Genomic DNA, 19,251 nt, shown 5'->3' on the forward strand with positions numbered 1-19,251 from the left:
GATAGGGAGGGAGCAGTCAGTGAGCATGCATATAGAAGAGAACTGAGACAGTAGAATGTTACAGGCCCCCAAAGAGAACAACATTTCAAAGAAGGAAGGGACATTCACTTGTATGAAGTACTGTGGAGCAACCAAAAAAGAAATGGCGGAGGCACACTATTGGGTTTAGCAGTTAGGAGGCTATTGGTTTCAGGGTTAAGGGCTCTAGTGGTCAACAGAACACAGTTTTTCAAGCATTGAAGGCTGCTCCAGATAGAGTCATCAATTTAAGAAAATCAGAAAGTTAGACTCCCTAACACAGTGAGATTTTACAAGACACCTACTCTGAATTTCTAGCTCTGCCAGTCAGCTTCCCAAAGATTTCATGACACTGAAGAACAAAAACATCTGAAGGACAAAAGCTGGCACTATATATTTTTAAATGATGTTTAATTGGATCCACAAAATACAAATTTTAATGAAAAAAAAAGGCTCCTTGCAAGTGTAAAGTAATATACTTGTTGGAGGAAAGAATTCCAGTAATTCCTCTGTTTTTCCTTTTGCAGCATCCATTTTTAAAATTAGCCAAGCCTCTCTCCAGCCTGACTCCTCTGATTATTGCTGCAAAAGAAGCGATTAAGAACAGCAGCCGCTAGGACTGCCAGCCTTACCCCACACCATCTCCCTCATGAGTAAGACTGAAATAAAACTCCGCTGCAGGAAAGATGGAAGAAAAGACAGTCAAATGGGGTGGGGTTTCTTTAACTTTGAGATGAATAGAAACTTCTTATAAGCCTTTTTCCTACTCCCTCAGATTATGTAATTTATTTGTAAGCCTGAATCGCGGCCCATACAGGGCAGCAATGTTGAAGTGACCATAAAAAGGTCACTTCCACCGTGAAGCGAAAGAGCCAGTAGTGAATCCCCTCATTTTGTGCATTCACTTTGAAGAAAAAAGATTTCTCAAAGATGCACAATCCCTCTTCATAGTGTTGTGTTTGTTTTTAAGTTAGAGAGTAGTCCCTCTTGCATTCAAACCTCCTTCAAAACTCCTTACCCAATGTAATGTTTTTCACTTGCATTGTCATTAGATGTCCAGAAAAAAGATGTCAAAACTTTTTTTTAAAAAAAAGAAAGTAAAAAACAAAACAAACAAGCAAACAAACAAACAAAAAAAAAACAAAATGAAACAAAACAAACAAAAAAAAAAAACCTCAGAGCAAGTACTGTGTGAACATGTGGAAGTCCATGCCCTCATAGAGTTGCAATTTTTTATTCTTCTTCTATAGTGGTGGCTTGGTTTGTGTACCTGTTTTTCTGCATTTGTATTGGAAAAGGTTTCTTTTATGACATTTTCCAAAAGCAGAGAGGAATATGTGTGTTCAGGAAGGGCTTTTAAAAACTATCTAAATAAAGTTCAGATGGTGAAATCTTATCACATTTTCATGATGATGCTTAAGTGGTAGTTGATTTGTCATTTGTATAAACCTGCTTGCTTATCTTCATGGTACCTGCAAAAAGACACACCAAAACTATGGCACTCCAGTTAGGTGAGTCTAGGTCTTAAACCTAGGAAATCCTGATTGGAGAGGCCACACTTAAACAAAGATGGGGCTTTCTCTAAGAGCCAAAAGGAAGATAATATAAGCATGAAATACTGAAATCTTCATTGGACAGTAAGTAAACAAAGATATAGATACCTAGTTTAATCCTGTTTTGTGCTTGTGGAACGTATGCAACTCTAAAACAGGCACATCAGGAGGAAACAGACCCATTACCCAAGATTTGCTGATGATAAAATATTATTTATCTTCACAATTTATAACAAACATTAAAAAAAAGTTTTAAGATATGGAGAACAGAAATATGTAAGCATTCAACTCTGCAAGAAATGGGAGGTTAGTGAAAACTACATCCCAGTCAACGTTTGGCTCTAAGTACTTACTGTCATTTCCCCTATGTACCACAAATTTCTGTTTCTGCATATGGTGTGTTCATACTTAGCCCTTTGGGCTTTTGAATTTCAAAAACATGTATCTAAAGATCTTGAAGTCCTCCAGTGAAAAGCCTTTGGCTTTGCAATCATGTATCCCAAGACCTACCAGTTCAACTGAGTTCCTTTTGTGGCTTGGGCAAGATATGAAAATTTGACTATTATTTCACCATGTATCAATTTATTAGACACTCAACAGTCACCACTTCCTGAATCTTCTGAGAGTAGAAAAATATCTGGAGGGTGTCTGCATAGAAAGGATATGCTTCTCTTTCGAGTGTTATCAGTTTTATAAATTCTGCAGAATTTTTTCTCTAAGCCTTTGAAAAGCTAGCAGTTTGTGCAGTAGAGGGCTCCTTGATTTGTAGTATGTCAAGAATCTGAATAGAACCTATCTGCATTTAGCAAGAGAGGGAAAGAGATCACTGCCATGGGCCTCTCTCTTTCTCTGCTGAGGCACATCCGTCCATGTAATCATCTGTTCATTCCTTAAAATGAAAGCACTTTCTTTAGAGTTTTTGCTAACCAACCATATAGTGCACACGTTTATATTTAGGAGATAACACCACTGGTGGATTTCCTGTTGTTTCCTTTGACTATGAAATTTGGGAGGGGCTTGAGCCCTGCCCCTAGAAAATGTGCACAAGGGCATAAAACAGCAAATGTGAAAAGATCAAAGAGTAATATTAATTTGAACCATATTATGTTATTCTTCACAAAGACGTGGCTGGGCCTGAAAATGTTAATGCCACACTGTTTTATGTGTGAGAGAGAGTGAGGCCTTAATTTTGATTTCATTTAAAATTAAGTATTTTTTAAATTTTTCATTCATCGTACCAGGGAATTCAATGAAACAATAGGTGGGATGCAAATAGAATTCAGTACATTGGTACCTATGCCCTGCCACTGGAGAGAGCCCCAAACCTGGTTGGGAAGCCCTAATTGTCCGTGAGCATCCCTTATATGTCATGAAGGCATTTTTTTGGTGGAAGGACACCTGGAGCAGTGATCCTTCAGATTACTGGAGGCAGAGAAATGGCTGCTCTTTTATGCTTTCAATTCAGCATGTTAACAACGAGGAGTCTTGTACTACTTCACCACATCCTGTTGTACCAAGATTTTATGATAATATATCCCAGTAGGCTTTACTCTTACAGATTTATATCTATGTAAATTTTAAAATGAGAACAGCTTCTAAAGACCATTCCCTGTGTTGGAGAGTTATGTATATTTCTAATAAGTATTAGAGAGAAGCTGTTTCTCCTGCCAAAATGATGCTGAGGGATTTACACTTGGTATACCTGACCAAGTTGTACTCCAGATGGTTAATAGTTTATTCCCTTTTCCTGGATTATTTTTTTGTAGCTCATCTTGACATTGGTGAGTCTATGAGTGCCCTGAGATAAGGAGGGCGCATCATCGAATGTTGATTCCAAAATGTCCTGAGATAGGGATAGGGCAGCGGGAAAGTCAGGGAAGGGTGAGAAGCACAGTAGAGATTATTTATTTAAGAAAGAAAAGAACGTTAATGTTGTAGCAAGGATCCAGCACGTTGTCATCATCCTATGAAGATTTTTGGATGACACATCCCCTCAAATCAGTCACCGTGTTGGGTAATGACTTCGTTCTTGCTGATCTCGTCTATGTGTCATTGTAAATATTTGTGTGTCCATGTTCCATTTTGGCTACTGGATGGCCAAGTCATGTAAGAAGATTTAACTCAAGTATTTATTCTTTAATTGCGTTATTCAGATTTCTTTCAGGCTTGTGAATTGCACCCCAGTGTTTGATTTTAACCACCTGATCCCCACATCTTTCCCTCCCTTGTGAAGCACATTCCATTGCTAAAAGAAAAAGAAATACGAAATTGCTTCCTGTCGTCTGTAAAACTGTTTTGATAGTTTGAGATGTTTGTCTATAAACGATATTTCTCAGCTCAAAGATTGTGTAAATAATTCTATTCCTTTGCTCAATGGGTTGTTTATTTCTAATGAGGCTGCCAGTTCTCAGAGAGAATCTATAAAATCACCTTTAAATAACATAAATAGGGATGACAACTATGTAAAAATAAGTGTGCATATGAACAAAGACTGGGAACACAGACAATTGAAATCAGTTGTGTTGGGGTGGTGGGATTATGCACATTTTTTTCTTGTTAAGATTTCCTTTGATATTGTTATACTATTGCTTTATAATAAATAAACATCAGAAAGGGGACTATAGAAACATAGAAAAGATGCCAGAAGCAGATGCCTTCTGGCCAGAGCCCAGAGCATGCAGGGCACAGATATTTGCTAATTACAATTATTCCATAGGCTTTATATTTGCCTGGATGCTGCGGTTGGCACACACTCGGTATGGCACATGCTTTCTTCGGGGACTAGTATCTATAAGTTAAAGCCAGGGAGATGTCGCTATTAGAACTTCAAACACATCCTTCTGCTTTCAAACTGGCTGGCTGCCCCCTCTGCTTTGGTATGGCCTTAAGTTTTCTGTTTTACTTACTTTAGATTGGAGGGGTCACTTTGGATAGCCCCTCTGACAACATCTGTTTCAGGTACTGCCTTTCTGGATCATTTTAGCAGATTTTAGGTTGAATTTTGGAAGAACAGAAGGTTAAAATCCCCAGCTCCCACCATTTCCTTTTCCAACAGGATATACTATCATTCAGGTAGGATTTTCTTTTAATAAACAGTAGGCAAGTCCTGTTGATTTCAGTAGAAGTTATGACTTGCACTTAAAAGCTGACTGTGAAAATATTGAGACAAACATTTAGAACAGCCCTGGCCTCTTGGCATTCAATCTCAACTCCTTTGAGCTTTGGCCTGAGATGGTGACCTCTAGGTGCTTTCTGATCTGCCTAATTATAGGTTGTATGCAGTAACTACTGTCATTTTAAACAGAAATCAGGGAGACTATCTACCCAGAGAGAGGAATTTCCTTGTAACTCACCAAAGACTTTGCAGGTGAGGACTTTTATGATACGGTAGTGGCCTCAGGTGTTAGTTTCACCAAGAGCAGACCTTTTATCTAGAGAACCCACTTGGGGCCATTCTCAACATATAATCTACTTATCAGAGTCTTAACCCTGACATCCCCAGTTGTTACTCATGGTCCTTTTCTGAGCTACTTGCAGTTAATATTTGTTTAAACAAAGGCATGGCCAGTGATGGCCTACTCCTAGTCTCTGAGCAAGAGGACTGAAATTCAGCATTTGTAAACTGACAGTCTACCAGACCTGAGATTTTGAGTGAACTTAACACACAATTCTGAACATATATTTGCATGTGAATTGGGAAAGGATTAAAGGGGACCCTAGAAATAATGGAACTGTTTTTCCTAAGAAAGACTTTTTCATCAGAAATTGGTTTCTGATATGATCTTTCTGTTGGTAGGCTTTTTTTCCATTCCTTTTCTGATCCCGTGCTCCTTTAGTGACCAAGTGAATATAAACCCGATTCCTCATGCATTGAGGATGTCTGTGTAATATCAAGCAGTATCTAACTGAATCTGCAAATGCGGGAACTGAGACTATAACTTCCACGTGCACACTTTTGTGTTCAAGTAGACAATAATAATGAGGAGCATTTACTGCCACATGATACAGTCACACTTGTAAGATAAACTTATAGAAGCTGTTTAGTGCCATCAGAGTCTCCTTTGGAAGCTGCCGTCAGATGAATGCTATCCCATAATACCAGTAGTGAGGCAGGTACCATGTGCATCTGATTTAGGACCTATGAGGAAATCAACAGCAATTAGAATCAATCAGATGTAATGGAAGTAGTGCTAACCTAGAAGTAAGAATGGTGGTGGTGGTGTAGTCACCAAGTCATGTCCGACTCTTGCGACCCCATGGGTGTAGCCCACCAGGCTCATCTGTCCGTGGGATTTCCCAGGCAAGAATACTGGAGTGGGTTGCCATTTCCTTCTCCAGCAGATCTTCCCAATGCAGGGATTGAACCCAGATCTCCCACATTGCGGGCAGATTCTTTACCAACTGAGCCACCAGGGAAGCCCAGAAATAAGAATACTTGGATTCTAATGTAGGCTCTGCTCCTAACTTACTGTGTGCCCTTGGGCAAGTCACTTAACCATGTTGTGTCTGTTTCCACATTTATAAAATAAAGGTGTTGGACTAGCTCTCCAAGGCTTTCCAAAGCTCTAACATTCTGTGGTACTATAGATTGCCTTGATAATTCATCCTGCTAAAGTGATGGCAAATATCATATGCTTAAGCCTGGGTCTCTTATGTTGCAGTTAAACAATAGAACTATGTAAGATGATGCCAAAAAAAAAAATCAAACCTCAAGTAAATGAAGTGAATAAATACTAGGGAATGTTGATAAAACTCGTGGCAGCCTTCCAATTCCTTCACTGTTGTTTTGTTTTTGATTTAGTGTTCCTTTTCTGTTGAGTGTTCCAGCTTTTCTTTTCCATACACTCTGTATGTAAAGTCTGGTTTTCATTAAGCTGTGGCCAGTATTCGCTACTAGAACAGAAATACACTGTCACACTTGCTAGAATAGAACTATACTTCGGCCTCTCCTTTCCTATGAAGCAGTGTTGGGCTTTATAGAGTTTATTTCCAAAATGGCACAAGATGGCAGAACCCATGCCATGGCTGGGACTACTGAGTGGGCCTAAACATTTGCAGGTTGCAGAGAGAAAAAGGAAAAAGTGATTACATGCTATTAACATTAAGGAGTGTTGACAAATCCACTTGGGAACCAAAGACAGCATTTCTGATGACAGCTCCCACAGGGATTGGCCAATTGGATGAGTATGATACTATAAAGAGGATCAACTTGTAGTTAGTGGACAGTCCCAATGTCCTGCCTACAGCAGTGCCAACCAGCCCTAAGTGTGAAATTCAAGTTCAGTGTGTGTGCTTGTGTGTGGTGTGCTTTATGGACCCGCATATACTATATTCATTAGTGATAATAAGACCTTTCACAGAATTCTGTAACCACTAGTGGGTTGAGTTTTAAATCTCAGTACATCAGCAAGGAAGAGACAGATCACAGGGTAGTTAGTGATATGTACTGGGATTATACTCGTAATATCCAGACAAAACAAGTTAAGGAGGATCTGTGTTTTCATTATCAGAGTTGTATCTCATTTGGCTGTGCTTTACTTTTGTTAAAATGTGTTATCTGTAAACCCATGTGTAGTGAAATTCTTCTGTAACTGAATTAAAGGTATTTATGGTCTTTCTGTTTGATTTTTTAAGTAAATTATTTCTTTTGTAAACCTGCTGATGGTATGGTTCCATCCTTCTGACCTCAGCATCTGCTCTTTTTAAGGACTTTTGTTTATGATATTGTTACTTTAAATTGTGGTTGAAGCAATAGAAAATTGAAATATGGATTGTGCATGACTGTGTCTTGAGTGTAAAAATAATGCAGTTTGAAACTTGGACCTAAAGTATTGCAAATAAAAATGACAAACATCACTGAGCTGGTGCTTCTCTCTTCTGTCACCCTTCAACCCACCCCCTTGGCATTGGCCATTTTACCCCATTCACAAGTTAGAGGGTAGCATTCTCTCAAACGAATCAAGGCAGGGAAAACGTCCAGCCTTGTAAGCAGTATAGGAAATGTCCTGCAGACCCTGCCACTGGATAACTCAGGCCCAGAATCTCCATCAGGTTTTTACATAGAAGAGCTCGAAGAGACAAATCTGTATACTCGATGCAGAGCAAAAGGCAAATGAAGGAAAACTGCCAAAAGAAAGCATATGTAGTAATTTGTTTTTTTGCTCATCTTTCTGCTTGGAAAATTCGGAACAAGTACATCTGCATAATGTTTGGTTTTTATCTTCTATCTAGAATCAAGGGCCACAAGTCACAGGAGATTCCAAAGCCATGTCACTGAGAATATTCTTTCTTTTATTCACTCTTTCATTCATAAACGGTTTATTGAGCTCTTGATATATGTCAGGCACTGTGGACTTTTCTGAGAAAGATAACGTTCATATTAAAAACCAACTCCAAGTATGACTAAATGACAGTAAAGTTCATTGAAAGCTGCTAAGTGAACATGTTGGAGTCAGGTTTATCAGAAACTCTCTGAGTCCTTAGGATGAGATAAAAACACGAGAGATTTAACATAGTGGAGGTTTGTTACCCTGGTAATACTTTTACAGTGGGGTAGTATTCCTTCTGGAGCCTGTGATGTCTTTGTGTAAGTGGATACCCAATGGTACTCTGTTCCCTTTGAGCAGATTATATATCTTGTGCTCATTGAGTATTCTTGCCTGGAGAACCCCATGGGCAGAGGAGCCTGGTAGGCCACAGGCCACAGGGTCACTAAGAGCCAGACACTACTGAAGTGACTTAGCATGCATGGCACACAAGATAAAGAGACTAGTACACAACCAGTGGAGGGTGAAACGGGTTGCTCTGTCATCAGAGGAAGGAGGTGTCCTGATAGGTGGTTCCTCCCCAGGCTGCTATCAGCAAGGCTGTATTATCATGGAGCGTGTGCTCAATAAGAGAAAGATAAATATCATACTCTTAAGCATATGTATGGAATCTATAAAAATGGTACTGAAGAATTTATTTAAAGGGCAGCAATGGAGAAACAGACATAGAGAACAGACTTATGGACATGGGAAGAGGGAAGGAGAGGGTGAGATGTATAGAAAGAGTAACATGGAAACTTACACTACCACTTGTAAAATACATAGCCAACAGGAATTTGCTGTATGGCTCAGGAAACTCAAACAGGGGCTCTGTATCCCATGATCTTTTCTAACTCATTATTTGTATCATTTTGAGGATTGTTAACACCTACCTTAAGCCATCCTTCAAGTTGGGTCTGGATCATAGGATTTTATAGGCTATTAGTCAAAGCCCTGATGTCATCTGCACTAACATCTGTACTATAACGGATGCAGTGTTGCTTGTGCTGGGCCTGTGCATGGTGCTCTGTGACCTTCCAGGAAGCACTGTTCCTCTGATGGGAAAGGTGAGGCTCGGCACTTGGCCACAGGCTTAAGGATCCAGAAGATGCCATGTACCAGCTTTAGTTTGCCTCACTTTCTCAATTCTTTGGGTTTTCCACCAACTTTTCTTTTACCATCATGGCATCACAATTGAAGGAGGCTCCCTCCCCCTCCCCCCACCCCACACACAGTAACACATCATCTCCAACCACATTTTCTTTGTCATTGCCGTGGAACCTGGCTATACTGAGGTGTAGCAGCTCCAGAAGCCAGTTCAAGTACAAGTTTGGCTCCTTGGACTCTAAGTATGTAAGAAGTAAAGGAATGAACACTGCCTGAAGGGGCATTTACTTTGCTGGCAAACATATGGATGGTGGCCCCCTTGGCTTTCCATTAATTGCCTATTGGCTGGGGTACATGCTGTGACCCACTGTAATAGGTTCACCCCATTTTTCTCCCTGTCCATGGATAGAGCAATGATTTGGGGCTCACCAGGGAGGCCCGATTCCTCAACATCAATAAGCACTCCATCTTTCAGCTGCTGTCCTCCTACTCCAACATTGTTCTGGTGCTTCTGCAACATTGCATTCAATGTTACTGCAAAATGCCTTGGGAGGTGGCAATCTATATGTTTCTGGCAGTTTCTACTTTAGTTATATAGTAATATTATATCAGCATCCTCCTAAATTTCCATACCTTCCACTTCCTCCCACATAGAAGTCTCTGGATTTCCCTCCAAAAAATGTAAAATCATCATTCATAATACGGCAGCAACCCAGAACCCAAATCCTGGCTCCCACCACCTCTTTTTGCTCTTGCCTCAACTGCACTCAACCACATACTGTCGATTCATTTGAGTCTCGTAAATGATGGATTCCCCATAGGCTGACATGGGATTAAGAGTTTAGATTTCAGAGCTAGAACTTCATTTCGCTTTTCTTAACTAAGTGTTAGTTTCAATTATTTTGATTATTTATCAAAAGAGGATAAATATACATGATGGGATTGTGAAGAATAAGAAAGTTAACACATCGGAATGCTCAATACATAGCATAACTCAATACTCAATACAAAATGCTCAATACATATCAAAACATATCAATAAATGGTAGCTCTTGGGCATCCCTGGTGGCTCAGATGGTAAAGAATCTGCCTGCAATGCAGGAGACCTGGGTTTGATCCCTGGGTCAGGAAGATCCAGAAGGGAATGGCTACCCACTCCAGTATTCTTGCCTGGAGAATCCTGGTAGACAGAGGAGTCTGGCAGGCCACAGTCCATGGGGTTGCAAAGAGTCAGACACAACTAAGCAACTAAGCACAGAACAGCACATTAGCCTTGTAAAATATCCTGGCCGATTGGAACACCTCCAAGAGTAGCCAGTCCTGAGTGAATTTTGGCTGGTGATCCAAATGCAGAGAAGTGTTTCTTGCATGACACAGCAGCCATCGTTAGAGATCTTCTGGTCCCATGTAGAGCCAGACTGGAAGGTTGTTGAACTGTGCAGTGTAAGTATGCACCCTGTTTTTTCCAATCTACATCCAAAAACAAGAAAATCTTTGCTAACACGGGTGGCTTGTATCTGGGTGTAGCATCCCGTTACACTATCTGTATTGGTGAAATCTTGTACTGTGCAAAGCAAACTTTTGCCTCACATTTGTGTTTCAAGTCCTTATCCATCTTTGGCTGAAATAACTGGTTCTTTAAGAGTTACCAAATCTTTTCCCTTCTTATATTGCCAAATCCATTCTGTAACACTCTTAAAGCCATAAGACAATACTCTTGGGGAAAATCCAGCTATTTCAATTTATTTTTAGCAGGAGGCATTACAGGACCCATATAAGACATAGTCAACCCACAACTGAATCATCCAACTAAAGTCAGGCAATCTTATTGTATTTAAGTTATACTTTAATGAAACTGACTAAAAAGAAACAACAGATCTTCCTCAACTTCTGATGGGGTTGTGTCCCAATAAACCCACTGTAAGTTGAAAATATTTTTTTTTATTTTTCTTCCAGTTTTATTGAGATATAATTGATATACAGCACTGTATAAGTTTAAGGTATACAGCATAATGATTGAATTTACATACATCATGAAATGAATATCACAATAAGTTTCAGTGAACAATATGTCATCCCATATAGATACAAAATTAAAGAAACAATTTTTTTGTGATAGAACTCAGGATTTTCTGTCTTTTCTTTAAAAAGTTATTTATTTACTATAATTGGAAATATTTTAAATTGAAAATGCACTTAACACAACTCACCTACTGAACATCATAACTTAGGCTAACCTGCCTTAAATGTGCTCAGAACATTTACACGAGCCTGCTGCAGTCCATGGTGTCACAAAGAGTCGGACACGACTGAGTCACTGAACTGAACTAAACTGACAGTTGAACAAAACCATTTAACACAAAGTCTATTTGATAATAAAATGCTGCAGATCTCATGTAATTGATTGAATGCTGCACTAAAAGTGAAAAACAGAATGGTTGTCTGGGTACAGAATGGTTGTCAGTGTATCAATTACGTTTGTGATAGTATGACTGACTGGGGGCTGCAGCTCACTGCCACTGCCCAGCAGCACAAGAGACTATCGTACTGCTTGTCACTAGCCTAGGAAGAAGTCAAAATTCAAAGTATGAATTCTACTGAATGCAAACTGCTCTTGCACCATTGTGAAGTTGAAAAATTTTAAGTCAAAGTAAGTTGGGTACCATCTGTTTATGATTTTAAGTGTGAGTGTGCTGGTGTATGTGTGTTTGTGAATATATGTATATATCATCTGACCACATTTACTGCAACCAATCTGATCCAAGGCATCTTCATCTCTTGCTTGGTTGCAATAGCCTCATACCTGGTGTCCTTGCTTCTATCCTAGCCTGTGTAACTCTAGTCTCAATGCAGCATTCAACATAAATCAAAACTCTTCTTTGGGTCCATATTCCTCTCCGACTAAAGACAGGGTCCTTATAATGACTTACATGGCCCTCCACTGTGGGTAAGTACCACCCCCTACCTTCTCATCCCTTTCTATTCTCCCCTTCACTCGTTCTGTTCCAGGAACACTGGTTCCTTGCTAGTTCCCAAACATTTCAGTCGTGTATTTGCCTCAGAGACTTTGTGATGACTGTTCCTTCTGATTGGAAAATACTTCCCTTAGATAGCCACACATCTCATGTCTCACTTCCTTTGGGTCTTTGCTCAAATATTTCTTTTTCAGTGAGGCCAACCTGGTTACCCCATTTCAACTGCAATTCCACCACCAGAATTCCTGATATGTTTTCCCTTGTCCTTTTCCTAACAATATCTATCAGTTACTTTCATACTCTACTATTTCATTTATCTCATCTATCTGTTTTCTGACTCTTCCCAGTTGAATGTAAGTTCCACCAGGGCAAAGATCTTTTTTTTTTTTTAATTCCTTGAGGCATCCCCAGGCACACAGCAGCTATCTACAAACCTTAGTTAACTCAGTGAATGTTGGCTATTCCTTTCTTCTTTCTTTTTTTAAAAAATGTGTAAGTTGATATGTTGTATTTTCATTGTTATTCAGTTCAAGAAATTTTCTTCCTGTCTTTTTTGGCCATGCAGCATGTGGGATCTTAATTCCCCAACCAGGAATCAAACCTGAGCCTCTTGCAATGGAAGAGCAGAGTCTTAACCCAGGAAAATCCTTGTTCCTTTCTTCTTGAAACTCTGTCTCTTCTTGATTCTGTGACCAGTTTTTCCTGATCATTCTCTTCTCTGTTTTCCATTTATCCAGTTCCCTTTTCAGAGTCCTGCTTCTAATCATCCTTCACATGTGGATGTTCTTCCAGGATTCTCTCATGGTCAATTTTATTCACACCCAAGTCTCCCATACCCCCCACATAGCATAGCTCTCTAAGTAATATCTCCAACCCATATGTCTCCTCTATACTTCAGATCCTGATTGTAAACCCATCTACCCACTTGAAATCTCCACTAATGTGTCCCAAAGTCACACAACACTCAAATTGTCCTGAACTGAATGCATCAACTAATATTCACTATATCAGAGCCTCTCCCTGTGTTCTGTTCTGTCTCCCATCACCACCCCAGTCAGAAACCTGGGTATAATCCTTGAGATTTTCTTCATTTTATTTACCCATACTGTCTCCTCAGTTACCAAGTTCTTATGAGTCTTCCTATTAAATATCTTTTCAACTGTCCCTTACTCTTTACCTCCACTATTTATTTGGGGAATATTGCAGCAAAATAAATAATGAAGGCCTGAAGAGTACCAAGAATGGAAACTAAAAGACTGGTTTGCTGCTAGTGTCTGTTCTTAAAAGAAAATCTGACAAAGTCATGACCTTTCTTAAATCCTTTCCATAGACTCTCTAGCATCACCAGGACAGGCCCCTTGCTCTCCAGTGCATGCCCTTCATGTGGATTCTCATATCAAGCTCAATAGCTTGTCAAACACTTCCTAAAAAGAAACCATGACACTTGCTTATAAATCCATGGAGAGGTACAGAAACCACATAAGAAATTCACATCAATAAATCAAAATTAATGAACCCTAGACCTGTAGGGAGTAGAAAAAAAGATGCTGAAGAACCCTGACTATAGGTTGTGATTGCAAACTGTTCCTGTATGATAATCCCATAGGAAAAACATATAAAGCCAATGCTATAATTAGTTCTGAAGCTGAGAACTCACAGACTAAAAAGAGGAGGGGGCATCTTTGTAATAACCAACATTCAGAATCACACGGTGTTCTCTATTTCATGGCGTTTGGATTTGCCCTTCCAATTGCTGCAGCCTAGCCTCCATCCTGGAAGGTAAGCTAATTCTCTTCTCACTTTGATGCTCAAGAAGGTATGGTCCTTCACAGAGAACAGACTTGTGGTTGCCAAGGTGTAGGGGGTTGCGGAGGGATAGAGTGGGAGGTTAAGGTTATCAGATAAAAGCTGTTAAATATAAAATGGATAAACAACAACATCCTACTGTATAGCACTGGGAACTATATTTAATATCCTGTAATAAACCATAGTGGAAAAAAAACTTTAAAAATAGAATGTATACGTAAGTATAATTGAATCACTTTACTGTACAGCAGAAATTAATACAACATTGTAAATCAACAACACCTCAATTAAAAATTTAAAAAAAAATTTTAAGGTACAGTATGTTAATGCATATATATATGGAATTTAGAAAGACAGTAACAATGATCCTATATGCAAGGCAGCAAAAGAGACACAGATGTAAAGAACACACTTTTGGACTTTGTTGGGGGAAACGAGGGTGGGATGATGAGAGAATAGCATGGAAACATGTTTACTACCATATATAAAATAGATGACCAGTGCAAGTTCGATGCATGAAGCAGGGCACTCAAAACTGGTGCTCTGGGACAACCCAGAAGGATTGGGTGGTGAGGGATTTGGTGTTCAGGATGGGGGGACACATGTGGACCCGTGGCTGATTCGTGTCGATGAATGGCAAAAACCACCACAATATTGTAATTATCCTCCAATTAAAATAAACTAATTAATTAAAAAAAGAAGTTACGGTCCTTGACCAATAACCTGGATAGGTTCAATACATTCAGAATCCTTGGAAATGGCCTTATAGTGGTCTAGAGCTAGACACACATACATTTTCCATTACAGAGTAAAATGGATTCTTTACATAATTGTTGCTGAGACCTGTATCTCAAAGGTTTTGCCAGGTGAGAAGGTCTACTCTAAAATCCAAAAATATAAGAGTTATTGGTTTGACTCTAAGTCCAGCCCTGGGATAAAAGGCAACGCCCATCTCTGGGCAGAGCTTCTCTGGAGAGATGTACTGTGCAAGAGTCCAGGTTAGCTGGGATAAGAAACCTAACACAGACCACAGACTTCCCTAGCGACCCTCAACATCTGTAGGGAGAATATGGCAGCAACTCAACAGCCTAAGAAAGTGCAGAGAAAGGAAGTGACACTCCCTCTGCTAGGTCTGGGAAGCAGGGTTAAAGGGGCTTGGACAGATGCTTTCATACACTCACTGGCTTCAGGGCATGGGAGCAGTTGGCCCATCAGAGGTTCTGAAGTTAGAACAACTTTATTCCCACCTCTGCCACTGAATAGCCCTGTAAGTTGAATCCAATTTCTTAAACTCCCCAGGCTTTCACTTCATCATCTGTAAAACTGGAATTGTTATACCAATGTAAGTTCATTGTAAAGATGGAATGAGTTCATGTTGTGGGAAAATGCAGGGCACCAGACTTGGCCAAGAGTATTTCTCTTGATGTATGGTAGTTTTCATTTACCCTGGTCCAGCCTGGGACACTATGAACAGTGAGTCTGCAAAACCAAAAATTCTCAGGATCAGAACTGCCTGCTTTTGATATGCTCCAGTTCGCACGTGGCACTAGTTGTTAAGAACCTGCCTGCCAATGCAGGAAATGTAAGAGACGTGGGTTCAATCCCTGGGTTGGGAAGACCCCCTGGAGGAGAGCATGACAACCCACTCCAGTTTTTGTGTCTGGAGAACCCTGTGGACAGAGGAGCCTGGAGGGCTACAGTTTACAGGGTTGCAAAAAGTTGGACATGAATGAGCAACTTAGCATGCACAGCACAGTTGTAATAGCAAGGTCTTTGTTTCTATTTCTAGAGGACCGGATAGAAATAATACAAGAGGAACACAGGGCACTTGCTGAGAAGGGGGCCATAAATGGAGTCAGTGTACAATTTTATCAGTAAATGATATTAGTTTTACTTTTATCTAAAAAGTAATGCATGTCCCATGTTCATTTTGATGTTTTAAATTAAATGCTATTTAACATTGTTTGATGTCTATATTATCCAATTTGATCTACACATTCAAAGCAACCCCTGTCAAAATTCCAGCTGGTTTTTTGCAGAAATTACAGACTTACCCTAAAATGTATATGGACATTCAAGAGACCCAGAATAGCTAAAATAATTTTGAAAAGTAATAACAAAATTTAAAATCTCCAATTCTTGATTTTAAAACTTACTACAGGGCTTCCCTGGTGGCTCAGTGGTGAAGAATCTGCCTGCCAGCACAGGAGACGTGGGGTTCAACCCTGGTTGGGGAAGGACCCACAAGCTTCAGAGTAACTAAGCCCATGCACCACAACTATTGAGCCTGTGCTCCAGAGCCCAGGAGCCACAACTTCTGAAGCCCATGTGTCCTAGAGCCCATTCTCAGCAACAAGAGAAGCCACTGCAATGAGAAACCCACACACCTCAGCTAGAGAGTAGCCTGCACAGCGACGGACCCATCACAGTCAAAAAGTTAAAAAAAAAAAAAAAAAACTTACCACAAAATTACAGTAGTCAAGACAGTGTAGTATTGACATAAAGACAGACATATAGATCAATGAAATAGAATTGAAAGCTAAGAAATAAACCCATACATTTATGGTCAGTTGGTTTTCAGTAAGAGTGACAAAACTATACAGTAGTGGAAAAAATAGTCTTTTCAACAAATGATGCTGGGACAACTAGACATCCACACTTGAAAGGAAGAATTTGGACCCTTGATGTACATCAACAATAAAAATTAACTCAAATGGTCAAAAATCTACCTGTGAGAGCTGAAAGTACAAAACTTTTAGAAGTGGACATAAGCATAAATCTTGTGACATTCAATTAGACAATGGTTTCTTAGATATCACATCAAAACCATAAACAAAGGAAAAAAAAATAAATTGGACATTACCAAAACTAAAAAACATCATGCTTCAAAGAACATCATCAATGAGGCCACCATCACCCTAATACCAAAACCTGACAAAGATGCCACAAAAAAAGAAAACTACAGGCCAATGTCACTGATGAACATAGATGAAAAAAACCTTAACAAAATTCTAGCAATCAGAATCCAACAACACATTAAAAAGATCATACATCATGACCAAGTGGGCTTTATCCCAGGGATGCAAGGATTCTTCAATATCCACAAATCAATCAATGTAATATACCACATTAACAAATTGAAAAATAAAAGCCATATGATTATCTCAATAGATTCAGAGAAAGCCTTTGACAAAATTCAACATCCATTTATGATAAAAACTCTCCAGAAAGCAGGAATAGAAAGAACATACCTCAACATAATAAAAGCTACATATGACAAACCCACAGCAAACATTATCCTCAATGGTGAAAAATTGAAAGCATTTCCCCTAAAGTCAGGGACAAGACAAGGGTGCCCACTTTCACTACTACTATTCAACATAGTTTTGGGAGTTTTGGCCACAGCAATCAGAGCAGAAAAAGAAATAAAAGGAATCCAAATTAGAAAACAGAAGTAAAACTCTCACTGTTTGCAGATGACATGAACCTGTACTTAGAAAACCCTAAAGACTCCACCAGAAAATTACTAGAGCTAATCAATGACTATAGTAAAGTTGCAGGATATAAAATCAACACACAGAAATCCCTTGCATTCCTATACACTAATAATAAGAAAATAGAAAGAGAAATTAAGGAAGCAATTCCATTCACCATTGCAACGAAAAGAATAAAATACTTAGGAATATATCTACCGAAAGAAACTAAAGACCTATATATAGAAAACTATAAAAACACTGGTGAAAGAAATCAAAGAGGACACTAATAGATGGAGAAATATACAGTGTTCATTTATCAGAAGAATCAATATAGTGAAAATGAGTATACTACCCAAAGCAATCTATAGATTCAATGCAATCCCTATCAAGATACCAATGGTATTTTTCACAGAGCTAGAACAAATAATTTCACAATTTGTATGGAAATACAAAAAACCTCGAATAGCCAAAGCAATCTTGAGAAAGAAGAATGGAACTGGAGGAATCAACCTGCCTGACTTCAAGCTCTACTACAAAGCCACGGTCATCAAGACAGTATGATACTGGCACAAAGACAGAAATACAGATCAATGGAACAAAATAGAAAGCCCAGAGATAAATCCACACACCTATGGACACCTTATCTTTGACAAAGGAGGCAAGAATATACAATGGAGAAAAGACAATCTCTTTAACAAGTGGTGCTGTGAAAACTGGTCAACCACTTGTAAAAGAATGAAACTAGAACACTTTCTAACACCATACTCAAAAGTAAACTCAAAATGGATTAAAGATCTAAATGTAAGACCAGAAACTATACAACTCCTAGAGGAGAACATAGGCAAAACACTCTCTGACACAAATCACAGCAGGATCCTCTGTGATCCACCTCCCAGAATATTGGAAATAAAAGCAAAAATAAACAAATGGGACCTAATTAAAATCAAAAGCTTTTGCACAACAAAGGAAACTATAAGCAAATTGAAAAGATGACCTTCAGAATGGGAGAAAATAATTGCAAATGAAGCAACTGACAAAGAATTAATCTCAAAAATATACAAGCAACTCCTGCAGCTCAAGTCCAGAAAAATAAATGACCCAATCAAAAAATGGGCCAAAGAACTAAACAGACATTTCTCCAGAGAAGACATACAGATGGCTAACAAATACATGAAAAGAGGCTCAACATCACTTATTATCAGTGAAATGCAAATCAAAACCACAATGAGGTACCATTTCACGCCAGTCAGAATGGCTGCTATCCAAAAGTCTACAAGCAATAAATGCTGGAGAGGGTGTGGTTAAAAGGGAACCCTCTTACACTGTTGGTGGGAATGCAAAGTAGTACAGCCACTATGGAGAACAGTGTGGACATTCCTTAAAAAACTGGAAATATAACTGCCATATGACCCAGCCATCCCACTGCTGGGCATAGACACCAAGGAAACCAGAAGTGAAAGAGACACATGCATTCCAATGTTCATCGCAGCACTGTTTATAATAGCCAGGACATGGAAGCAACCTAGATGTCCATCAGCAGACGAATGGATAAGAAAGCTGTGGTACATATACACAATGGAGTATTGCTCAGCCATTAAAAAGAATACTTTTGAATCAGTTCTAATGAGGTGGATGAAACTAGAGCCTATTATACAGAGTAAAGTAAGCCAGAAAGAAAAACACCAATGCAGTATACTAATGCATATATATGGAATTTAGAAAGATGGTAATGATAACTGCATGCAAGACAGCAAAAGAGACACAGATGTATAGAACAGTCTTTTGGACTCTGTAGGAGAAGGTGAGGGTGGGATGATTTGGAAGAATGGCATTGAAACACATCTAATATCACATGTGAAATGAATCGCTAGTTCAGGTTCGATGCATGATACAGGATGCTTGGGGCTGGTGCACTGGGATGACCCAGAGGGATGGTATGGGGAGGGAGGTGGAGGGGGGTTCAGGATGGGGAACACGTGTACACCCATGGCGGATTCATGTTGATGTATGG

At 39.3% G+C, this 19,251-nt stretch overlaps 1 protein-coding gene across 1 annotated transcript in view; it reads left to right on the forward strand.

Annotated features, from left to right (window-relative positions):
• PAK3 (p21 (RAC1) activated kinase 3) overlaps positions 1–7,417 on the forward strand; it is a 130,079-nt gene extending 122,662 nt beyond the window's left edge. Inside the window, exon 18 of the mRNA XM_070365521.1 lies at positions 546–7,417. Within this exon, the coding sequence (XP_070221622.1) occupies positions 546–635 (90 nt within the window). The 3' untranslated portion in view covers positions 636–7,417. The remainder of the gene's footprint in view (positions 1–545) is intronic.
• Positions 7,418–19,251: the final 11,834 nt, after the last annotated feature.

The sequence above is a fragment of the Bos mutus genome, chromosome X (assembly GCF_027580195.1).
Source record: "Bos mutus isolate GX-2022 chromosome X, NWIPB_WYAK_1.1, whole genome shotgun sequence".
NCBI lineage: Eukaryota > Metazoa > Chordata > Mammalia > Artiodactyla > Bovidae > Bos > Bos mutus.